We start from the raw sequence: 24,347 nt of genomic DNA on the forward strand, positions 1-24,347 counted from the left end.
CTCAACATGGCATTTAATCTGTTATTAGACTCAATTGGCTTCTCTCAAAATGTAAAAGAACCCACCCACCACTTTAGTCACACAGTAGATCTTGTTTTAACATATGCATAGAAACTGAACATTTAACAGTGTTTCCTGAAAACCCTCTCCTGTCTGATCATTTCCTGATAACATTTACATTTACAATAATTGATTACACAGCGGTGGAGAGTAGACTTTATCACAGTAGATGTCTTTCTGAAAGCGCTGTAACTAAGTTTAAGAATATAATCCACCCACTGTTATCATCTTCAATGCCCTGTACCAACACAGAGCAGCAAAAATCATAGAAATATGGTATTTAAGCAGATTCTTACTCTGGCTGGCATTACCTTGGCCTCCAGTAAAGCTGTGAGGAGTCATTTTTGCAAGATATGTCCTTCAACGCACATATTAAACTAATATTAGGACTGCTTTCTTCCATTTGTGCAACATCTCTAAAATCAGAAATATTCTAGTTCATGCATTTATTACTTCCAGGCTGGACGACTGTAATTCATTATTATCAGGATGTCCAAAAAACTCCCTGAAAAGCCTTCAGCTAATCCAAAATGCTGCAGCAAGAGTCCTGACAGGGACTAGAAAGAGAGCAGATTTCTCCTGTTTTGGCTTCCCTTCATTGGCTTCCTGTTAAATCCAGAATTCAAAATCCTGCTCCTCACATACAAGGTCTTAAATAATCAGGGCCCATCTTATCTTAATGACCTTGTAGTACCATATCACCCTATTAGAGCACTTCGCTCTCGCTCTGCAGGCCTACTTGTTGTTCCTAGAGTATTTAAAAGTAGAATGGGAGGCAGAGCCTTCAGTTTTCAGGCCCCTCTTCTGTGGAACCAGCTTCCAGTTTGGATTCAGGAGACAGACACTATCTCTACTTTTAAGATTAGGCTTAAAACTTTCCTTTTTGCTAAAGCATATAGTTAGGGCTGGACCAGGTGACCCTGAATCCTCCCTTAGTTATGCTGCAATAGACGTAGGCTGCCGGGGGATTCCTGCAATGTTAAATGTGATCTGTACATATGGGTTTTGAAAATAACGCTGACTTTGACACAGTGATGTGCAGTTAAGACTTACGTTTGTGTTACATATGCACAGAACATTGACTAAGAAGTGTTGAGGAACCTCTGTGGTTATTGTTGCAAACAGAAGATGTGTTGTACTTCTTTTTCTTTTTGTGAGATCTTAGCGGTTTCCTGTGTAGTAGTCCATCATCAGCGTTCTCTTTCAGTAATTTGCACTTACAGCCACACAGTGGTAATACCCAACATGTTAGTGTAGAGGCTTATAAGTAACATTGCATTCACATTTGTCTTTCTTTAAATATAGGAATTTATTGACAGGACAATAAATAACTGGTTTTGGTTTAGAGTTAATTCACATATCCACATAACACTGCATTCTAAAATAAGTGCGCACATTTTAGTTTACACTGTTATGTATGATTAATTTTTTGTTTTCTGAGTTACCTTAGTTGCAGCTGTTCCAGTCCCTTGTTTAAGGAGCCAAGAGGTGGAAAAGGGCGGAGCGAGCTTTAAAGGACGACTACAAATTGGTTCATGCCATAACTTGGGACCGGGGGTGGGGTGGGGGGGATTGGAGTTCATTATGTTTGGTTGGTTTAGTTAGGTTTTGTGTGTTTTACCCCTTCTCCTGTTTTTGTGGGCTGATCAGCCACTATTTAAGTTTCCCCTTTGTCTCGTTAAGTTAGGTCAGTTTGTTTGAGTTGTCAACTTTGAGTAGAGTTCTGTTATTTTGACCTCTTTCATGGGCCCAAGATTTTGATTCTTTTTGCATGATTTAACCAATTATGTTTTTTGGGTTAAATAAAAAAAAAAAATAAAAATTTTTTTGGACTTTAACCTGTGCCTAAGTTTCTTTCACTGCTTGGTCCATCACATGGGCCCACGTCCTCATTTTAGGTTTGACAGCGTTTTTGTGGGTAAAGGTGATGCTTGGACATGAATTGAGCTGTGGTTTGGGGAAGGCCTCGAAGGGGACTGGCTCCTGGGCCTGGCAGATCCCCGTGTACTAAATAGGAGTGAAGAAGTTAAAGAACTGAGAACAAGGAGGGAGGGTGGGGCACGTAAACAACAACGAGCAGTTTGCAGAACTGGGGGGAACCAATATAGATGACAGCCGGAAGGAGCATGTTTGGAGGCGTGATCCTGCTCCTGAAATTCCGATACATAATCTCCGATCAAAAAGATCCTGATGTGCACTGACCCTTCAGGGAACAACTGGACACAAACACTGACAGCAAAATGTGCAATGAAGCAATCAAAGTAACTGATAACTATTTTTTTCACCACTTGTACACAGTTACTGAAATGAACACAATATGGTAACTTTCCATTAAATCTTCCAGTTTTAGTAACAGTGTAAGCTGTCGACAAAGCTTTCACAGCTGTTTCCAGTTGCTGAAGGTGATTCTTGGGTATTGAGGGTGTAGTATCTACTGCAGACAATCTAAATAGTTGATATCATGCTGCTAAATATTTGAAGCTGTTGGCAGACGCTGAAAAAGGAGCTGCTGCAGAATATTTTAATCATCTCCAAACAGCTGCGAGGAAAACATCCGTCTGTCTTGTTCTGGGGTTTTTCCTCACACTTTGCTAAGTTCGGCATTGTGAAGTTGCAGTTGTGTCAGTTTGTGATTTCCAAAGAAGACAGCAGTTCACTGAGGTAACAGCAGCAGCCTGATCACACATCAGGGACGTCGTTAGGATCTTGAAGCATCAGCCCAGCCCCGAAGTCTTTCACACTTTCAGTTACAGCAATTTTTAGAAATTATTTATTAGAATGTTTTAGTGAAATTAAAATAAAACATCAGACACTGTGTGCTTCCTAAAGGTTGAAGGCAGATGTGTTGGAATAATAAGAATAAGAAACATACTGAAAATGAAAAAAGACAAAGAAATCAGTGAAAACTGGAGTTTTTCAACTTTGTTACTTTTTTTAAAACAGCAGAAGAACAAAGTTGATGTGAACTTTTACGTCTTGCATGTTGATTTTGACCCAGGTGTTATCCACATATCTGTGCCTGTGGCTTAGTGCTCTCACTATGAAGGAGCCAAGAGCCCTACTTCCACTCCGTCCATGGCCCTCGTTGTATTTAAAACATGTTGAGGCAGCGGCCTATCAGTGTGCAAGTATCACTGGAGCTGGTTCAGTTTCCTGACAGTCTCCACTGCTGCAGCTGTAGGTACACAAGTGAGACCGCATCAAAGGAGGCTGCGGTTTCAATAACTGATTCATCCCTGGAGTATGGAGCTTTTTGAGGCTTGAATGAATTCTTAGTCAATGTTATGTGGTCAAGTAAACAAACCAGATTCCTCAGGAAATTATCGGGTGAAAGGTCTAAACTGAAGAGTGAGAGAAAAAGCAGCCAAAGGAAAAAGATTAAAAAAGAAAAGTTTGACTCCTTGGAAAATGGAAAGAAACGAGGCGAGGCTCACTACTTTTACACTGTATTTGAACTTTTCATCAAACTGCATTAAACAAAGAAACTAATTATTATTGAAATAACAATATCTAAGCAGTCATCAAGGGTCACTACTGGTTTGCCTTCTACAGGCTAATATTTACATCAAGCTTTCTCTTTATTCCTATTGGACGTCTGTCACGTCCTCTTTAGTTTTGTTCTTTATTTTTTCCTTTAAATGTCGACTAATTCCTTGGATTCAGTTATTTCATCTTATATATCTGCTTTGTCCTGTTGTATTTACGACGGTTTTTTTCTACCTGGACTGAGGGATGGGGCTAAGTGGGGCTAAACTGATAAAAGCAATTACAAGGTATGTGAGTGTGTCATTAATCTGCATTGTTATTTCAGTTCAATCATTGTGAAACTGTACTTGTCTGTTGTTTAACAATTCTGTGTATCCATTCTTGTTGTTTCTTCAATAAAAATATCTTTGAGGAAAAAAATGTTACATCGACTGTCCTTTGATTCTTGTTTCTGCCATTTTTCTGCATTTGATTTATTTGACACAAACTGTTGTGTGTGGTGTCTTAAATGTTCACTAGATTGCACTGAGCCAGTGAACCAGAAACAGTGAACGTCATTTATAGTAACGCTCTTTATGTTTGGGACCATCTACATATGTAGTGTGTTATATTACCAGGTTTCCACTGAGGCACGTACATCTGAGATTGTTTACTTAAAGTCATGAGTTTTTATTAAAAAAGGAGGGGGCGTTCCCCTGTGACCGTGGGTACTCACTCTTGTGCACTGGCTTAGGTTCAGTTTGAAATTTGTTTTTCAGTTGCGTGAGAACATGCATGTAGACAGCGTGGGAAGTATGACTGGCAGCTCTGACAGCAATATCAATGAGAGCTTTATCTTCACACTGCGGCCGAGCCCACTCCCACCCTGCAGCAGCTGCGCCTCGTGTCTTCCTCATTTACAAAGCTTGCTCATTGCTGAAGTGCTCTACAACCTTTTTTGCGCCACGGAATATTTCCACGGAGTTGTCGCGGATAAATAAAACAAAATAAAATGATACGACCAAGAGAACAACTGTGGTATTTTGTAAATACAGTGTTAAATACGCGAATTCACTGTGTAGCTAACTTTATTAGCAGCGTCCTCCGGAAATGCGCAAACAGACTAGCATCCTAATGCTCTCTGGTCGCCATGGCAACGCGTAAATAGTTCTTTCAAAATAAGACGCCAAACTATAACGCGGGAAAAGACCCCGGGAAACCGAGTTAACGATAAAAACACTGAAAACCATAAATTTCACATCCGAGCCTGAACTCTGGCAGCCCGGGACCAAACGGCTCTGGCCCGGGGACCACTGCTGTAGATCAACCTGCAGCATGTGCTGGAGCCCTGCGGGTTGCTGAATGCAGTTTATTGGCTCAGCCAGTTCTTAAAATGACAGCAGGTGGGTCAGACGGGGATCCGTTAGCCTTGCGCACCTCCAAGGCTAACAAAGCGGCTATCAGAGATGCCCACACCTCCCTCTCCTTCACCCCAAATCCTTTCAACGTGGAGGAGCAGCACCTCTAACATGTACAGCAAATCAGTCCCATAACAATGATTAATGCAAGCAGACGTCAGACAAAACCCCCAAAAAGAACCCAAACAAAAGAAAAACATGTAATGGAAGTACATTTTATTTTTTTAACAAAGCATGATGTTGATGCCAAACCATGAGAGCAAAAAAGATGCATACAAACAAAAGTAAAACTGCAAACTAGCTGGAAGATACTTGTGCTGTAAAGAACAACAAAGTCATCAGGTTAACACATTTCACGGAGCTTTGCCTCCTTGCTGGGAGGACACTGGGTCCACCGTAGAAAAGAGTTCTCTTACACCTGACAGCCAATTATAACCCGGGTATGAAAGTCGGACCAGCCAGAAATGGTCCCGATGGTTAAAAGACTGAACGCCATATTAAACTGCTGTGACACGCGATGTAAAGCATGATGTTTGAGGTAACTAAACCTTGGGAATGTGACTAACGATACATGTTTTGCCAGATTCTGCTCACAGAAGCCAGAGATCAGTGTTAATTTCATTTCAGGTTGGCAAATATTTATGAGGCTTTTGATCCAGAAGCACCGTCTTCATCATCAGGTGGACACGCCACAAAATCAGCCAACATTGACGCCATGGCTTCATCGTCCATCTGAAAGAGAGCGACGTCACACAGTGTAAAGCACAAGTTCATACAGTCAGGTCATCACCCTGACCGAAGAAGCTTTCAATCAGTGGACAAACAGCAGCTACCATCTGCATCTTAACGAGGGATTAAAAGCAATACCTTTTTCTTCTCTGGGCTTTGCCCCACCTCTTCTTTTCCATGTCCTTCCTCCCTCTTCCTCTTCACTCCTTTTCCCTCCTCTCCATTACTCTCCTGCCCTCCCCCTGCTCCCGTCTCCGGCTGCTCTGCTTCCTTTTCAGAGCTCTTCTCAGTGTCTTCTTCCTGTTTCTCTGTCACATTTGGTTCTGTTGCGTTTTCAGAGTCTGCCACTGCTGTCGAGTCTCCTGCTTGAAGAGCTTCGAGCGGTTCGTCCTCACAGCTGGGCAGCTGGTTATCGCTCGCGCTGGCGTCCTCTGCAGGCTCAGCTGCTGATTCCTGCTGATACAGACAGAAAGCTTCAGTTTCCTTGTAATACTCTCTTTATTTATCATATATAGGAGAAAAACACATTTCTAACAGAGACTGTGTAGTAATACTTCATGTGCATTTGTACAAATATATGACTGAGCTGCTGAGATAATCTGGAGCTCAGACTGTGACGATCACATTAGAAAATCAGGCTTTTTGTGAGAAATTCATGTATATTTTGCATATAAGGCCACTGCAGCATAATCAGGGTCACCTGATCCAGCCCCAGCTGTTTACTTTATGAAGGGAAAGTTTGAAGCCTGATCTTACCAGTAGAGGGCGTCTGTCTTTCTACTCTGACCTACTTTCTCAACAGGACACTGCTGAAAGCAACAACTTTGTTTCCATGAAGCGTGTCATGGATATCAGTGGCCTTGATTACACTGATAAACCTTTTTATTCTTCATGCTGCACCACCTGCTGTTGCTCTTCATGACATCATTTCCTGTCTCCATTTTCCCTCTTTCCTTAAATCTGCTGGTCATAGGCCCACTTACACTCTGAGTTACTTGTACTGCAAAGCCTCATTACATTGTCTAATGCATTCAGCACGCTGAGCTGTGTAACGCTGTCATTCAACAGTATGATTCACAAAGCTGCAGGATCTACCTGTTGACTGGCCGGTTGTTCGGACTCCGCTGCTTGCGGCTCGTCCTCCTTGGCTCCCTGCTCCCACGAACACTCCTCTTTCTGCAGCTCTGCTCCGGCTTGCTCCCTCTCCTCCTCGGCCTCCTCTCGCTCCTCCAACGCTCCTCCGGTGACACACAGGATCTGCGGCATGGTGGGGTCATCCATCCTTTCGTTGTCCTCCTCTTCTACTTCGCCCTCCCGAGCCGCTTCGAGGACTCCGATGCTCTCCACCTCCTGCACCTTCATCGTGTCCTCTCCGAACAGCGCCCTGTTAGTTTGGATCTCCTCTATCCCTCCTTCTGTGCGTTCCTCCACATTAAATGCAGAAATCCGTCCCTCATCCAGCTTCCCCTCCTGAATCCCCGACCCTCCGTCTTTGTCTTCGACTCCCTCCAGAGGCGGTATGTCGCCATCCTCTTCCTCTTCTTCCTCCTCTTCCTCCTCCTCCAAATCTTCACCGTCTTCTTCATCCAGCTCCTCATATTCCTCCCCATCAAAAAACTCATCAGCTAACTCACTTACATCCTCCTCTTCGTCCTCCTCATCTATCCCCTCCTCCTCCTCATCCTCCTCCAGCTCTTCATCTTCATCTATGTCCTCATCATCTTCCTCTTCATCATCAGTACTGTTAATATTGATGACAGCAGAATCTTCGCTGCTGGCAGCAGCAGCTGGTTGTTGGTGGAGGTGCCGTCCCTGCTGACTTAATTGATTCTGCAGGTGCATCTGGAGCGGTAACCCCATGGGACCAGCCTGGCTTGCCGTCGAGGGCTGCATAAGCATCTGCTGGAGCTGCGGTCTGCCAGGCAATGACTCCCCCAGACCAACAGGTGGAGCTGTAAAGGTGCTGGAGTTCAAAGGTGGAACCAGGGAGACCACCGAGGCACTGGAAGGAGGAAAGGAGTTGATGGAGGTGGTGGAAGCAGTGAGGAGGGGGGAAGAGGCAGCCAGGTCATTGGGCAGAGAGACCCCGTCTATTGTGGCTGCGGCTGCCGTAGTTGGGACCATGGTGACAGATTCTGCACCTGCGAGTGTCACACCAGTGCCACCCGGTGCAGAGGAGGACATGCTCTGTGAGTTTGCTGCTGCGTCGTCCTGCTGAGTCTCCATGTTAAGCATACCCGGAGGAACAATGACCACGCTGTCGTCCGAGTCACTTGCCAGAGAGATCTCGACGTCTTCGGCTTCCTCTTTGTCAAAACGCACAAACACGGGTCTCTGTCCCTCCGGAGGGCCCAGGCCTGCAGGATCAGGCTGGTGGTGCGAATGTGGGGAAAGAATCATGTCTCCTGCAGTCGGACCCTGGCCTGGAAGTCCCGGAACCAGAGACAGATGGTTCTCAAAAGAGCTCAGAAGGGAAGCAGGGCCCAGGTTGACAGAGTGACGGGCGGGAAAAGGAGGGCCAGGGGCAGGACCTCCAAGCAGGGTTGGCAAGGTTAATCCAGGGGCAGGTCCCTGGGAAGAGGGGAGGACCGGAGTGGTGGAGGAAGGTTTCATGGTGAGAGGTGGCAAAGGAAGGGCGATGGAGGGAAAGCGGGGATGAAGGATCAAGTTACAGATGGTCAAGGCCTCCGCGCAGAACGAAGACACCTGAGAAAGTGGACGATGGGTTTGATTAAAAGCTGGAAACAGTGAGCAGACAAACACTTCATGTTTTTGCCAAGTCTGAAACTGTTAAGTCAATCTGAGCTTTAACAGAAGACTTGAGGCAGATTGTACATCATTGTCTCCATAATTATTTTATTTCAACTTCACAGCAAGACAAATGTTGATCCTTCCACTCACTACACGTTGCTACATTTTAAAAACCTTTTTGCAGCGCTTCAGGTCCTTAGGGCTTACCTTAACATTCCTGTCGGTGCGCCCGTTACTGAGGATTGACACAGCACAGGTCAGAGGTGGGGGCCAACAGGGTGAGGGGACCAGGACCAGGGCCAGCAATAACCTTCAAATTCATACAAGTGAAACAGCTCCTTCAGTCCAACACGAAGCTAAAGTGAACTTTTGCATCTACAGAACATAGACCAGTTCGGGGCCCACAGTGGTGCTGGTGCTAGGGTGGTGTCAGACTGGGTCCAGTCTGAATAAAGCACTGTGTGGACATTCCTTCAGTCAACAGTGGAACATTTAAACTCAACCTGAACAAAAAGCAGGAGGAGCACCGTAACACTATTGAAACACTAATGTGTGGCTCATCGTTAACATGAAGATCATACCTGTACAGTTCTCGTCGAGTCAGAGCACTGCTGTACTGCCCACTCGCGCTCCCTGCAGATTCACATGCATTGCTGCTGCAAGACTGCTGCTGCTGCAGGCGCACACACAGTGGCAGAACCACCTCATGGAGCCGCTTGAAGGAATCGACAGGACACAACAGTGTAATCGTTCGTTATTAAAAACAATAAAATGAAGAGTCTCTCCTGCAATACACCAAAAATGCTAAATGATGGAAAAAACAAACAAAAGCATTTTACTTTACAGCTGCAGATCATCACAAGATGGGAAACGTGTCTTACTACATCATAACTTGTAATCAGTATCCCATTTTAACCCTACGCCACAACCTGACGTGGACCTGCTGAGACATGTAACTACACGTCGACGCTAACCACACCACTTACAGTTACAGCCGAGTAATATTACACTGAAACTGATGCAATTGGATAATAATGGTCCACAAACTGAAGCTAATGATGTGGGAACTGCAGGGTAACAAGAATGCAATAATGTGCTAATTCCTATGTTATTACTACTCTATTACCTGCGCTAGGTTCTGTGTAATAAGCAGGAAAACGGCCTGTTTCTATTTAATAACACATTAATAACCATGTTAATCTTTCAAAACAAACTGCTAGTCAAGTAAAATGATCATGCATAATGTTAATAATTAGTTTAAAACAATAACACACATGAATCCATTAAACTGTACACTGAAAAATTCAGTTTTAAAAGAAGAACAAGGTTTAAACAGATGATGTTCGGCAGCACTTTGAGCAACAATTTCACAGATATGGGCGTTCTCTATTTAAAAAAGTAAACATGCATCACTATAATTTGTGTATAAAGTTACATAATTTATTTTCTGGCTACAAGAACATATTAGAACATGTTGGGATATTTCATGTGGATCATTAGAAATTCACTGTGGGTGGAGGAAATCGTTGCTTAAAGAACTGCAAACATCACGTCTGCTTAAACACGGATCTTCTTCCAAAGCGGGCGGCTCGGTGCCACTCGCTGCAGCAGAGGCTGATCTGTGGATGGTTGGAGACGCCTGTAGAAAGTGTCTCCCTCTGCTGGGCACTCTTTTGTAGCGCTTATGTTACTTTAAATCACATTTACCTTGTGAATGTCGTCCTTCAGTAGCGTCCCACTGGTCTGTATGATCTGTCTCAGTGCTACAAGGATGACAAAGGTCAGTCTGGTATCAGAATATCATACGTAGTATACCAGTAAACTCCCAATAACATTAAACTTGGTTTGCATCTCACCCCTGACAGCTGCAAGGCAGGTATCTTGATTGGCTAGATGGTCTCCTTTCCTCTGCAGCGATGGCCCGACTGTATCTGCCATCACCAAATGCTTCGTCCTACGAGGGCCGGGCTTTCCTCCAGGAACAACATCAGCCGATAGTCCCGCCCGGAGCTGGAAACAGGACACCCCACGCACAGGAGCAGGAACAGAAGAAAGCTCAGCACATCCCAACAAACCACTGGTTCCCTTTAGTTTCATAAAGGTCAGAGCTTAAAGTAAATTTTTTAGATTTAGTGCTCATGACTAATCGCTTAGTCGACTAACTGTGGGAAAAAATGGACGAGTCTCAGATATCAAGTTAGATTTGATAACCCTTTAGTGGAAAACCTCCAAAACTAATAGCAAAGCATTTTAAACAATTACATTCTTATGTTCTCTGAAACTTCATGACCACGACTTCAAACTAAAACAGCAAAACAGTGAATCATCCGGCGTTTTTCTTCTGCTTATCTGGAGTCAGGCTTTGGGGCAGCAGCCTCCCTTTTATCACCTCCTCCAGCTCATCTGTTGAAATGCCGAACATTTCCAAGGCCAGCTGATAGATCTGTCGACATTAGCAGTCTCCTTTAGACGTGGAGGAGTAGCGGCTCTACTCTGAGCCCCTCCTGAATGACTCAACTCCTCACCTTATCAGTAAAGGCGAAGCCTCTCTGCGATGTTTTTCTAACAGTGTTAACAAACTATGAGGCCTAGATGATCAGATTTATGGCGTTTCTCAACACTGATGCGCCATCTGGTGGCAGTGCATTGATACAGACTAGTGACGACGACTAGTCCAAATGCATCTTTCCCCTACCTTGACAGACTCTGCTCCTGGTGTGATGTCCCCGAGTAGGTGGTTAAAGAGGAGCTCCGAGTGCCCCGGGCTTCCCTGAAGGATGCTAGAAGACGCTCCGGCAACCTGGACCCACAGCTCCAAGGTTCTGTACACTGACACCCGCACTGCACTGTGGGAAGGAGGAGAGACAAGAGATGAATATACTTGATGACACATTATTAAATCTTCCCCAGTGCACCAGCTCAGACTGTCCCCAGTTTCCCATAATGTTACTAAAATAAGCTCCTCGATCCCCACACGGTGTTTTCATTTCATCTTCTTTGTGTTGCAACAGATCAGTTAAGACTTTCTTTCTTTTCTCGGGACTAAAAACCTCTAAATGGTCATCATTCACTCCTTTAGACGTCTGCGAGCACACACAGCGTGCTAAGGACGCTTCAGGGCAGCGATGAGAACGGTGATCTTACATCAGCCTCTCTGAGGAAACCTTTGTAAAGATTTTGTTACTTCCAGTTGTTACAGTACTTGGTGGTTGTCTTGGCAACCACTGACTCTGCTCCACAGGCTCTCAGGGGCAACTGTAGGTTGTAGCTACACACACGCTGCACACACGTAATGAAATATGATGCACTAGCTGATATTAGGTGTGTACGAGGTTTCCAACTGCAGGCTGAACTTCAGTCAATACTCCAAACAGCAGCTGTGCGAGGCTGTGAGTCACCTGTAGGCCCTCTGCTGTCCCACACTGGTCTCAGGTAGGGGGGTCCAAGCAGAGAGTGTTTGAGAAAACAGCCTCTGTATTACTGCAGCGTACTGAACCATGCCGACCCGTACTCTGTAACACAGCACAAATCCAAGAGTCAGGCTTGCAGGAAATCAAAATGTGGCCTCCTGCGTGTGTGCGAGTACTCACACAGTGATCACACTTGACAGGACTTCCAGGGTGATGCTGTGTATGATGGGGAGGACCAGCAGCCTCACACTTCCATCTCCTGTTAAATTCTGACACACAAAGTCAAACGTGCATTAAGATCAGTACTGCTTTTGACACGGTCTCTGTTCAATAAGTGTTATTGTGTGTGTGCTCACTATGCTCTTGGAGCTGACAGCAAGGGCTCGGCACACCAAGTTGAGCATTGGCCTGACGGGCAAGCGCACAGCTGAGGCGGGATCTACTCTGATGGAAGGAAACGACAAAGGAATGCAACGAGTACCAGAAACAATGAAAGCCTTTACTGCTCGTACAGGTTTTTATTAAACAAAGGGGCCTTTGAGTGTATTTGTGTAAATGTTACAACTATGCTAAAAAGCGGAGGTAAAGAAATAAGATATACAACTGATTCAATTTGGTGTTTTCCAGATGTTTTCTGTATCCCAGTTATCCTAATACCAGCTTGGTCAATAATGCTCATTCCAGTTAGTTCAGAAGTCTGATGTCAGAGCTCTGACACGACTTCACTCCTAAACTGAGCACGTCGCAGTAGTAAAGTCTAAAGATTGCTTTGCTTCTTAGTAATGCAAAGCATCTGTGCATCACTATCGATACAGAAAATGCTCCACCCACAGCTGCAGCATGTTCATGCAGACAGCCTGACCACAGATTGGTTTAATAGGGTCACAGATACACGACAGTGGCAGCACAGATTAAAGGTTGTGCAGGAGGGTCAAATCCAAGTTGAGTCATTCCAGATGAAACCTCTGAGTGGGAAAGGTGTGTGTGCTTGTCTGCATGTGTTGTACCTAAGTGTGTGTTTGAGTGCGAGGCACACAGCAGTGTATCTGTGCTGGAGCTGCAGGAGCAGCAGGGGATCTGTTGGGTCCAGGTGAGGAAAGGCCAGCTCCATCCCGGGACCTTGATACTGCATCGCTCCATCTGTGACCGCAAGAAGCAGTCGAGTGTGAGTAACCTCGGTAACAGTAAACGGATACAGTCACACCATCACGTCAGCACCTCCAACACTGACAGCTGTTCACTGCGCGGTTCACTGACTGATTTACTTGGTAGAAATGCATTTTATCTAGAAAAGTGAGGAGTGTGGAGGAGTGATACACAGTGTTTGGGGGCCACAGTGTTTGGGGCCACAGCTGTAAGACAAAAGAACATAACTGCACCATTTTAAACAAAATGTGTGGCCAGCAGGAGAAGTTTGCTTTGACATTATCGAGTTAATCAAGGTGCGTCGACACGACAACGTCAAGGACTGTGGACGACGAAAACAGGACTTTAACCCAAGATTCAATCAAAACTTCTGTTTTTGTTACGTTTTAGTTTTAGGCTTTAATACCACATGTAGGTCTGCAGCTCGAATAAGAAATACTTTTGTCTTATTAATAAGAAATGATAAAGAATTCAAAGAGAAACAACAAAGTTCTTTCACTGCTCAATGTTTGAATCTGTCACAAAACCAAAACTGAACCATCGGATTGTGTTTCTACATGAAATGACTGAGTGTGTCTGTGCTTTGATGCCGTTTCTATGGCGATTAAAAAACATGTTATAATTAATATTAATCATAATTCAGGGTCCAGAGTTCCACTGGCCCACGTACACTTTACTGGCTTATGAAAAAGCTTTTATTTTTACAGTTTTAAATAGTGATTCATTGTAATTAACACAATGTTTCATATTAGTTGGATGGAAAGAGACAGATTTGAAGAATTTCTTGTTGTCATTGTTTGTTAACTGACATGGAGACAAACACACACAGAAGCCAAGTGTCACCACTGCTCACAAAGAAAACAACACACCTGTTTCTGAACCTTGGTAGAGCTGAGCCAGCAGGCCATTGGCAGAGGCCAGTAGGCAGTGAATCTGATTGGTCCAGCCCTCAGCTCTGCCAGCCCCGACCCCTCTGTCCAGCACGCCGCCCAGGCAGGGCAGACGACCGTAGCACTGACAGGCCATCTGACAGAGTAACAGCAAAACAAACGTTCAAACAAATCTTCAAATAATGATAATAATCTTTAAAAAAAAGACTTGGTGCTTGTTTTGTCAAACCTCTTGTGTTTTCCTGTCTGTGCTGTCCATCTTGGAAAGGAAGTACGCTGCCAGCTTGTCCTTAAAAACAACAACAAACAGGTGCAGGTTTGACACAGCTGGGTTCTAAACAGAGGCAGCAAGCAGAATACAGAGTACAGCACAGAATACTGCTAAAGGAATACTGTAGCAACATTAAACTATATACTGGTGTAAAAAACTCCAAGTATAAATTGAATGTTTTTATTTATTTTGCTGACAATGACCGAATTTCCCAGAGGAACCCACCCGAGGGATTAATAAAGTTTTATCTTAATCTGTCAGAAGTGTGCGACAGCAATGACTAATAAATAATAGATAATAGATATTATTATTACTGTTGTTAGGAAGAAGAAGAAGAAGAGATATTTAATAGCACCACGATAACAGTCCAAACAGTCTCAGGAAGGAGTGTCTCACCCTCAAGGATCCACACGCTCTCGGATAGTAGGTCATACAGGCCGTCATTCCCTCCATGGCTGCCAGCTCACACTAACATCAAACAGGAACATAAACCGTTTTAAGGCTAGTTAGAAGATCGATATCTGAGCTGAAGCTAACTGAATAATAACAGATGCAATTATACATAAAGTGTTACATTGTAACTAAACACAACTTTCAATTCACCCATCCTCTTCAGGGTTGTGGGGCGGTGTCAGAGGCAGGGTCGCCAGTCTGTGGCAGGGCTAACACTCACATTCTGTGGCACTAACTACGTGTCAAAGTACCTGGACACACTCCACCAGAGGGGCTGCGGAGCCCTCCTGGTGGGCCCTTCCACTCACCGCCTTGTCACCTCACCTCTGACTTGAGACCCAGCAGGGATGTGAGGATGCCCAGGATGGAGTTGAGGCCAACCTCTCTGGCCAGCTCTGCTAGCTGAGACGAGTATTGCAGCAAGTCCTTCAGAATGTTCACTGCTAGCTGCACAGTCTCAACTGGAGCCTGAGACTAGTGAAGAACAAAAACACAGAAAGTATTTTTAATTTTAAAAATGAAACGGTAACCTTTAATTTTTAGACCTTAAGATAAAATGGAGAAAAATAGCAATATTGTAATGATAACAGCCGACACGTGACTTTACCTGTATGACCTGCTGCAGGGAGCGCAGCCACGACAGGCAGTGCTGCTGGAATAGATCGCTGGAACTGTCTTTAACCAGCATGGAGAGCAGGCAGAGCCCCTCGAACCTGCTCACACAGAATCATGTTAGAAACATACAGTATCAAAGTGAATCTGTTTCGACTGTGTGAAATTATATTCACATTCATAACATTGTATCAACAGGAGATGTTGATCTAAAGGTGAGTAGATGAGGGCTTAAGAACAAAATGCTACTGATTCGCATGGAGACTCATCAATGTGTTAGAATGAACCGAGGTTAATAAAACACACGTCATATCCTGTAGCACAGATGATCATTTGTAAAAGCACAAAGTACGCAGCGTAAACAGAAGTGGTCCTAGCACTGAACCCTGGGGAACTCCATAATTATCCTCAGTGTGTGAAGAGGACTCTCCATTCACAAAAACCAGAAGTCTATTAGACAGTCATGATTCAAATCCCTGCAGCGCAGTGTCTTTAAGCATGACTCTGATGGTCGACAGTATCGAGGAGGACAAGCACAGAGATGAGTCCACTGTCAGAGGCCATAAGATCATTTGTAACCTTCACTAAAGCCGTTTCTGTGCTGTGATGAAAACCTGGGGTTGTTCTTACTCCATTAATAAGTGATCAACAGTGAGACGTTCTAGCTTTATGGATGTTTTTGTTTAAGAGAGCAGCAAACTGGCTTTTCAGGCTAAATGCTGAGTTTCACAGCTGGGGTGGACGAGGATTAGTGTTTCTGAGTCTTTGGTTGATTGATAAGCTGAAGTAGGAGCTGCCACACCCCCTCCTTGGCCTGCACTTCGAGGATTCTGGTAGTTCGAGTGACTCGGGGATGTTGATTCATTTAAACTAACACAATCATCCTGCTGTAACCAGGTTTCTGTAAGGCAGACTAAATAGATTTGTTTGTCATGTAATAACAGGAACTAAGAAGACAGAGGGCGAATGTTTAATAATCCACACTTCACGGTTTCACTTTACGGCACAGTTGTGGATACTTTTGTTTCTTTTCTTTAAATCATTTTTTGCTGATTGTTTGTTGTTTTAGGAAACACAGAGGATGGGGATGGGGTTTGGGGGGTAGCAGGAGGAGAGGAGCTGCAGAGAGGCGTGTAAGACTGCACGCCTTCTTCCTGGTCCCAACTCTGGATAGTCATATTTTGGGGGGTTTAATAAATTTGGAAGATTTCTAGAAATGAGAGCTGCTCCATTCAAAGTGGGATGGACACCGTGTTCTCCTAACAAGTCCAGGTTTTCCCCTGAACGTTTCCCCTTATCCATAAAGTCCACATGACTTTTGGACACCACTCAGACAGCCAGCAAATTTAAGGACAAATGCGGCTACACACCTCCCCTGGTCCAGGACAGTGCTCAGGTGTTGGTATACATCTTAAAACATTAAAAACTGTAGTATGATCAGCCTATGACAACAGCTGATTGAGGTAGTCCTTTCTCACCTGGTCTTGCTCGAGCCCAGTTTGGCATTGCTAAAACCCACGAGACCACCAACGGCGCACGCGCTCTGCAAAGACAAGACAGTTTTAGAGAACAGTGAGATCAAAACGTTTAAGAAACGCGGAACCAGCTCGGCTCCTGCTGCACATGGTCCTGCCATACTTCCAGATGTCAGCCACTGTACAACAAAGCCTCTCGCGGCTGCCGCACAGCGAGAGCAGGCTAACGCTGAAGCAGCTTCCAGCCGCGGAGCTCGCTCGGGCCGGGCCCTACCTGTGTCTGGAACACGCCGTGCTCCCTGTAGCCTGCTAGCAGAGCGGGTAGATGCTCCGGACGCTGCTCTTTCAGAACAGACACCAAACCCTCAGTTAGTCGCATAGCAGATGGGCCATGCAGCCAAGCCGATGTAGCCATCTTTCCTCTCCGCCAAGCGAACGTCACTACTGTGCGACTCTGATGCCGTCATATTTCAGTGACGTCAGTTTTTAGCTCTTTGTTGTTACCCTGCCCTCAACCATAACGCGTTAAAGTTGCAGGGACTGCAGTAGTTGTACGTTTTCTTCCGTTTAAACTCGATTAAGTGGCTTTGGTCACACCTTGGATCACTGTGCTGAGCTGGTCCTCGGAGAGCGGCTGCTTCCCGCCTGCTGATGGCTAATGACAGGCTCAGGGCGCTGGAGGATGTGGAGAAGGAGATAGCGATGGTGCTGCAGTGTGCCGGTGAGACAGTGTCTTCTTGCGGCTGTTAATCAAACCGTGCATCGTTGATTACTTTTGCCTGATTTTCTGATGCTCTTCATCCGACAGTAGGACAAGTACCCGAGAGATCCCGTAAATTCCACCTAGCTGTTTCCAACAGATCGCTGCCTGATCATTATTCTCTGTAAAGATTTGGTTTTTATCACAGAGGGGAAAATGTATTCCTCAGCAAAAGTCTGAACTCAGCCCCTCGTTTCGCTCGCAGTTTCCAGGCTTTCTGAAAGTTTTTCCTTCGACATTTGAGAATTTTTCACTCAGTTTCAAATTACTCCTCAGACCTGTTACATTTAAAATGGTTTTGGCTTAATAAGCCATACACATACCAGGAAACCTAGCAAAGAACCAATTTTCAGTATCCTTAGACACAAAACAAACAACACAATTTGTTTCCATTTGTTTGGCTGACTCTACAACAACGACCAGTCCTCAGCATAGCACAGTCCTTTACTAAAACAAAGAATCAAGTTTTAAATTTACTCTCTGTCTTTGTGTCTAATCAAGTCTTTTTAAGTCACGTTTCTATGTTTATGCTTGACCTTGCAGGTAACATTGTTCTTGAACTCTCCAAAGATAAACACAATGCCAGCTTCATGGACAGACAGCTCATCCAGTTCCAGAACTCAGTCAGCCGAGTGGAGAACGAACTAAGTGGCCAGATCCGCTACCTTACACAGGTTCAATCCACAGCTGCAGACTTGTTTCAGAAACGGTTTCACCTCAACTAGAAATGGCAAATTTCTCCCACCTGTTAAATCCAGAATTGAATTTAAAGTCTTCATTTACAAGGTCTCAAAATATCAGGCTTCATCATATCTTCAAGATTTGATAGTATCCTAACAAAGTTAGGATACTATGAATTAGGATAATAACCTGAGATGCAGGCTTACTTGTGGTTCCTGGAGCTCCTGATAGTAGAATGGGAGGCAGAGCCCTTAGCGGTCTGCTCCAGCTCCCAGTTTGGCTTCAGAAGACAGAGACCCACTCTACTTTTAAGATCAGGCTTAACACTTTCCTTTTTAATAAGTTTCAGTTTATAGATGAGCTGGATCATGTGACCCTGAATTCAGTTCAGTTTATTTATATAGCACCAAATCACATCAACAGTCGTGTTCTTTCTGTTTAAAGGTAAAAACTCTACAATATGTTAAGGTTAAAGTGCTCGGGGTCGTCGTTGGAGTTTATACTACTGTAAAACTGAAGAGAAAATGTTTTTAATTAAGAGTTAAAGTCATAAATCTAATAGACAGATGAGGTTCACAAATACAAACTGATGCAGTTTTTCTTTTAATTATTAATATTTGTTTTTATAAATGAAGAACTTACCTCCATGATAGAAATATTGTGAGCAACAGATTCGAGTTTGTTTCTCCTTTTTCTTTCTCCAGGTAGCGACTGGTCAGCCACATGAAGGTTCTACCTATTCAGCCAGGAAGGACTGTCAGATGGCACTGAACCGAGCCGAGTATGCCAAGGTCAAACTGGGAGAACTGGGACGCACCTGTGAAGTCATGCTGGAGCAGCAGCAGCAGCAGACATGAGAGTCAGCCGGTTGCTGGGATTGAGATCAATGTGCTTGGACTGGCACAGCACTTTCAGATACCTAATGCAACGGCACTTCTCTGTATTCCCCACGTGTGTCACAGCCCTTCTCACTTTTATTAAAATGCTGACGTGTCTCAACAAATGTAAACAAAAACTCAAGGAAAGAAAAAAGTGTTTTTGTACTGGGGCCTGTGTGTGTTGTGTTTCTGATTTTGTAATCAGTTTAAGGAGCAGGTCATATGTAGAAACTGTCGATACTTTTAATAAAACAACGAATCATCTTTGGGGGAAAAACCTTTGTTGTGGTTGTGATAGAGAACCTCATACATTAATCTGCGGCTCCTCCAGTCTTTGAGAAAGATGCCAAACAGTGTCCCCATGAGTGTGGTCAGTAATGTGCTCTGTGCATAGTTCTTATTTTACTGTTTTTGTTTAGCTTTTGCTTTCATTGCCTTTTTGTCCAACAAACTCAGTGATTTTGAGTTTTTTGAGATTCATCCATCCATTCGCTTCCGCATCTCCTTTTCAGGGTCGCGGGGGGCGCTGGATCCTATCCCAGCTGTCATAGGGCGAGAGGCGGGGTACACCCTGGACAGGTCGCCAGTCTGTCGCAGGGCCAACACACAGGGACAGACAACCATTCACACTCACATTCATTCGCACATTCACACCTAATGGCAATTTGGATTATCCAATTAACCTATCCCCACAAGCTGCATGTCTTTGGACGGTGGGAGGAAGCCGGAGTACCCGGAGGGAACCCACGCAAACACGGGGAGAACATGCAAACTCCACACAGAAAGACCCCGGCCTGATGGTGGAATTGAACTCAGGACCTTCTTGCTGTGCGGCAACAGTGCTAACCACCGTGTCACCGTGCTGCCTAGTTTTTTGGGATTACTTAATTTAATTTAATTAAGTTGAGTTGAGTTGCTGCCCCAAGTGGAGGAGTTTAGGTATCTCTGGGCTTCAAGTGAAGGGAGAGGGGAGCAAGCGTTTGATAGATGAATTGGCTGCAGTGATGAAGAGAGAACTGAACGTAAAAGCGAAGCTCTGGATTTACCAGTCACTCTATGTCCTTACTCTCACCTACGATCACTACCCAGAGTTTGTGACTAAAAGAACAACACTGCAGGTACAATCATCAGAAATGGGCCTTCTTCGAAGGGTGGCTGGCCTCTCCCTTAGAAATAGGGTGAGGAGTTCACCCATTCGGGAGGGGCTCAAAGTATAGACTCGAGTGGAGGAGTGGAGGAGTGGAGAGCTAGTGGAGTTAGTTCAGGCATTTCGCAAGGATACCTCCTGGGTGTCTCCTGGGCGAGTTGTCTGGACCTATCAAAGTAACCAACACAGGGGCCAGAACTTGACAGCAATAAACCCCACCCTCACTTAGCACAAAATAAAAAAATAACATGAATAGTAAGCACACCGACTAAACGTGCTCTGTTGGAACCGTGTATGCGATCGTGGAGTTTTTCGATAAAATAATAGTAAAACCTATTCATAACCCTTGTTCAGTGTACTTGCGCTAATGACGAGATAAACTAATGCAACATCTCTCTAATGAGAGGACTTTTGTTTTAAAAGCAACCGGAAGTGGCGCAGAGTGGGTGTGTCTCAGCTAGCCGTGGGGAACGCCCTGGATGCGGCTTTCGGACACGCTGAGTGCCAACACGCCCGCTGATCGCTCGTTGTTTCTGCACCTCGTCTCGGCTCGTGTGGACTCGTAGCCATGGCTCACCGCTCTCTGTGCGCTCTGTGTGTGCTGCTGCCGCTGCTGCTGCCGCTCCAAGGTAAGCTTTGTCCCGCACACCTCACCCCGCCGGCTCTCCCTTTGTGCCACACTTCGGTTTAAGGCCGAATAACGGTCCGTCGGCCTGAAACGTGTCGTACGGTTTTCAGCCTCTACAAAGCTTTACTGCTTATAGTTCAGCAGCTGGAGTGACTTGCTTTGGTCCCTGTAGTTCTGGATGCAGATCCACGGAAAAGATCAAAGAGACAACACCCCGTCACCTCTGTGCGTCGCAGCTGCACGTGCACTACTGGAAATGGTTCTCGTGCTCGGTGATGGAGGATGATGTGACCGGTTTTCAGGTGAAGGCGAATCACTGAAAACCCGACGATTTAATTTAGTCATGAGTTGATTTGTTGTATGAAAACCGGAAGATTTAAATGAGCAAAATGTGACTGAATGGTAGAGTGAAGAATGTATGGCACACGCTTTAATCATGATGTTGTTTAACAATGGGTAAGTTAAGGTCAGTAGTTAGCTGTGGTTGGTAAACGTTGTAGTGTAAGTGAGGTTTGGATAATGGAAATGTTGTATACCCCAAACCTACATTTTAAGTCCACGCACACCAGTGTTTGTTCACTGGAACCAGCTGAAATTTGAGTTACTGTATTTAGGATTAGTTGCATGAAGCTGAACAAGGTCAATAACTTTAGACTAATGTCACATGTTAGCTTCTCTTATAGGACATGTAGGAAAGATGAAGTTTTACAGCAGATTTTCTGGAGCTTCTTATCTGCAGCTGCAGCTTCCATCATCATCAACTAATATACCCTGTGTGTGTGTGTGTGTGTGTATATATATATATATATACACACACACACACACACACACACACACACACACACACACACACATATATTGCACAGTAGAGAAATATAAAACGTTTCTCGACTCGTGCTAATTTATTTGGATTGGCAGACAGAGCAGACAAAGATGACCGCACCACAGTGAGCTCACAGATGACCTGGCAACACCTGTGATAAAATTCTTGTCATTCTTCAGTATTTGTTGTCGGACTCTTTTCTGTGGCAGGAATTTCACAGCGTGTGTGGCACAAAGCAAAATGGCAGACAATGGGAGGGAATGGAGGGATGACACTATCCTGAAAACTACCAGGGCTCGGATGGATGATGGGCACAGGAAGCCTTAACCGCGGCCCAGTTTCCTTTAATGTTTTTGATCAGTGCATTTACGCTAATAAACTTTAAACCAGTACATCAACTGGTGCTATAGGAGGCAGACGGCCTGGTGTAGTGAAAACAACGTGCAGCTTATTGCTGCCAAACACAGGTGCTGGTCATAGAATTAGAATATCATCAGAAAGTTGATGTATGTCACCAATTCCATTCAAAAAGGGAAAGTTGTATAATGTTTACATTCAGTCCATACAGACTGTTTATGTCTTTTGATTCTGATGATTGTATCGGACAACTAATGGAAACGATGTCAGGGTTCTAGCTTTGGATTGTCATCTATGCTTAGAAACATATAATCATATAATCTTAGAGGTATATAATCATGATAGGATGTCTGCTCCGGTGTGATGAGAGCCCAGGATGCTCTGATTGTGGCCTTCAGCTCTTCTTCATTGTTAGCTCTGGCATATTACATCTTCCTCTTCACTATGGGCTTAAGGTCAGGCGAGTTTAGTGGCCAATTAAGATCAAGGTCCTTAACCTCCTGGGACCTGGCGTCCACATATGTGGACATCACATTTTGGTTATTTAGACCAAAATACTCAGTTGTGCTCTACGAGGGCCTGATGTCCACTGACGAGGACATTAAACTGTTCTATCAAAATTTTAAACAAATGTCCTCACATGTGGCTCTGACTTTTCATAAAAACAAAAATAAAGTAAAAAAAATAAATAAATCTGGTAATTCTTTGTTTTTACATTCATCGGGCCCCAATCAGCCCAAACATCAAAGAGAAATCAAAAATGCTGCTGTGGAAGAGCTCGGGTCTTAGGAGGTTAAACCGGGTGCTGGTAGCGTTGGCACTGTGTGCAGGTGCCAAGTCCTGAAATCTGCAGTTCCATAAAGTAGGTCGGCAGCAGGAAGCAGGTTCCTGCTGCTGACTCCCTGGTTTATGGCTGTGTTGACCTCGGACCTCAGAAAACACAGTGGAGCAACACCAGCAGATGACCTGGCTCCCCAAACCATCACTGACTGGAAACTTTACACTCCTGTCTTCCTCCTGACTCTGGGAGCCTGATCTCCAAAGGAAATGCAGAATTGACTTTGACCACAGATCATCACAGCGTCCAGTCCTTTTTGTCTTTAGCCCAGGGAGGCGCTTCTGATGCCGTCTGTTGTCCGAGAGTGGCCTCACACACAGCTGTGTGTCGTGGTTCTTGAAGCACTGACTGCAGCTGCAGTCTTTGTGGATTTCCCCACATTTTTGAACGGATTTTGTTTCACAATCCTCTCGTGTGGTTATCCCTATTATCACTTTTTTCGACCACATCTTTTCCTTCCCTTCGCCTCTCTATTAACATGCTCAGCCTCTTTTCCAAAGACCTTCTGTGTCTTGCCCTCCTTGTGCAGGTGTCAGTGGTCGTCTTTCGGACAGCTGTAAGGTCAGCAGTCTTTTTTTTAGGTTGCCATCCAGGTACGTACCCAGGTACTTGTAGCTGGGTACTACTTCGACTGCAGATCCTCTAACGTGCAGGGGTGTGTGTGTGTCTTCCCCTCAGGAACACAGCAGTGTTGTGATTCTGTGTCTTTGACCCCGGTGTCTTTGTGCTTCTACACAGACTCCAATCTCTGTGTTAGACTGCTGACTTGCTGTTGTGGTGATCTATGGTTCCTAGTCTCAGTTTGATGTGCTTATGAGTTTCCTGTTTATGTCTCTGGGGGATGTAGAGGACTCTAGGTCATGTAGTTTCCTTTAGGCATTCCCCTCTGATAGCTCTGTCCAGGCGCCGTTCCTGCCGCTCGAACCCCAGCTCCCCCGTAGCACTGCTCTTTATTGAGGTACATGAATATTCATAGGTTCATTAACATATGACGTCTCAAACAGGCATGTATGTGAACAGAGTACCGTGTGTGAAGATGTGACCCTGTGACTCCTAGATCTGCTGGTGCCTGAGTCCAGCAGTTCACCTAAACAAAAGGCACTTTTACCTAAACAGAGAAAGAGAAGCTACGACCTCTCTCGTGACCTTAGGACGTGTGGTGTGCCAGAACACTCAGGAAAGGAGGAGTGAACGTACACAGAGCCTTTGCAGACTACTAAGGATCAGACATTCTATCATTGCACAATCAATTATATACCTATGAGCATCAATGACAATCCAACAGTGACTCTGACACCCTCACTGCCCTCTCTGTTTCTTTACCTCTCTCTCTCTCTCTCTCTCTCTCTCTCTCTCTCTCTCTCTCTCTCTCTCTCTCTCTCTCTCTCTCTCTCTCTCTCTCTGAGTGAGTCTCTCTCTCTCTCTCTGAGTGAGTCTCTCTCTCTCTCTCTCTGAGTGAGTGTCTCCTCTCTCTGAGTGTGTGTCTTCTCTCTCTCTCTCTCTCTGAGTGAGTGTCTCTCTCTCTCTCTCTGAGTGAGTGTCTCTCTCTCTCTCT

The 24,347-nt window shown here is 44.8% G+C and overlaps 3 protein-coding genes across 6 annotated transcripts in view; 2 read left to right on the forward strand and 1 right to left on the reverse strand.

The window, feature by feature from the left end:
* Positions 1 to 5,142: 5,142 nt before the first annotated feature.
* On the reverse strand, positions 5,143 to 17,095 carry pelp1 (proline, glutamate and leucine rich protein 1). 2 transcript variants are annotated; one of them, XM_076882436.1, is made up of 19 exons: positions 16,955 to 17,095; positions 16,684 to 16,748; positions 15,201 to 15,306; positions 14,918 to 15,067; positions 14,537 to 14,608; positions 14,099 to 14,158; positions 13,849 to 14,005; positions 12,841 to 12,973; positions 12,190 to 12,277; positions 12,014 to 12,102; positions 11,822 to 11,935; positions 11,119 to 11,269; positions 10,280 to 10,433; positions 10,131 to 10,186; positions 9,005 to 9,138; positions 8,631 to 8,733; positions 6,768 to 8,378; positions 5,811 to 6,125; positions 5,143 to 5,675 (listed from the first exon to the last, which is right to left on the reverse strand). In XM_076882436.1, exons 1-19 carry the CDS (start codon positions 17,093 to 17,095, stop codon positions 5,583 to 5,585), a joined length of 3,792 nt encoding a protein of 1,263 aa, XP_076738551.1. In that variant the 3' UTR covers positions 5,143 to 5,582. The 2 variants fall into 2 exon arrangements, with proteins under 2 accessions (XP_076738551.1, XP_076738550.1); XM_076882435.1 differs by having other exon boundaries at positions 5,811 to 6,128.
* Positions 17,096 to 17,263: 168 nt separating this feature from the next.
* On the forward strand, positions 17,264 to 19,276 carry med11 (mediator complex subunit 11). Its single transcript, XM_076882478.1, has 3 exons — positions 17,264 to 17,401; positions 17,984 to 18,114; positions 18,826 to 19,276. Exons 1-3 carry the CDS (start codon positions 17,332 to 17,334, stop codon positions 18,976 to 18,978), a joined length of 354 nt encoding a protein of 117 aa, XP_076738593.1. The 5' UTR covers positions 17,264 to 17,331; the 3' UTR covers positions 18,979 to 19,276.
* A 1,305-nt stretch (positions 19,277 to 20,581) lies between these two features.
* The window catches only part of LOC143416822 (CD99 antigen-like protein 2), a 26,348-nt gene continuing 22,582 nt past the window's right edge, over positions 20,582 to 24,347 (forward strand). For 2 of the 3 annotated variants that reach the window (XR_013097073.1, XM_076882470.1), the window contains exon 1: positions 20,584 to 20,775. Coding sequence is in view for 2 of the 3 variants with exons in the window: in XM_076882470.1 (XP_076738585.1) it covers positions 20,715 to 20,775 (61 nt within the window). In the remaining variant the exon portion in view is untranslated. Of the gene's footprint in view, positions 20,776 to 24,347 lie in introns of all 3 variants that reach the window. The other variant, XM_076882471.1, reaches the window with a different exon arrangement.

Source organism: Maylandia zebra, linkage group LG3 (assembly GCF_041146795.1).
Source record: "Maylandia zebra isolate NMK-2024a linkage group LG3, Mzebra_GT3a, whole genome shotgun sequence".
Taxonomy (NCBI): domain Eukaryota; kingdom Metazoa; phylum Chordata; class Actinopteri; order Cichliformes; family Cichlidae; genus Maylandia; species Maylandia zebra.

What these genes read in the sequence shown, in the direction of transcription:
- pelp1 (XM_076882435.1), bottom strand. Translation starts at nt 17,095, where the DNA reads ATGGCTACATCGGCTTGGCTGCATGGCCCATCTGCTATGCGACTAACT. An exon ending in GCACTCAAACACACACTTAG is followed by an intron (nt 12,278 to 12,840) that starts GTACAACACATG and finishes TCCTTCCATCAG; the next exon opens with AGTAGATCCCGCCTCAGCTG. An exon ending in GGACAGCAGAGGGCCTACAG is followed by an intron (nt 11,270 to 11,821) that starts GTGACTCACAGC and finishes TCCTTCCCACAG; the next exon opens with TGCAGTGCGGGTGTCAGTGT.
- med11 (XM_076882478.1), top strand. Translation starts at nt 17,332, where the DNA reads ATGGCTAATGACAGGCTCAGGGCGCTGGAGGATGTGGAGAAGGAGATA. An exon ending in GATGGTGCTGCAGTGTGCCG is followed by an intron (nt 17,402 to 17,983) that starts GTGAGACAGTGT and finishes TTGACCTTGCAG; the next exon opens with GTAACATTGTTCTTGAACTC. An exon ending in AGATCCGCTACCTTACACAG is followed by an intron (nt 18,115 to 18,825) that starts GTTCAATCCACA and finishes TTCTTTCTCCAG; the next exon opens with GTAGCGACTGGTCAGCCACA.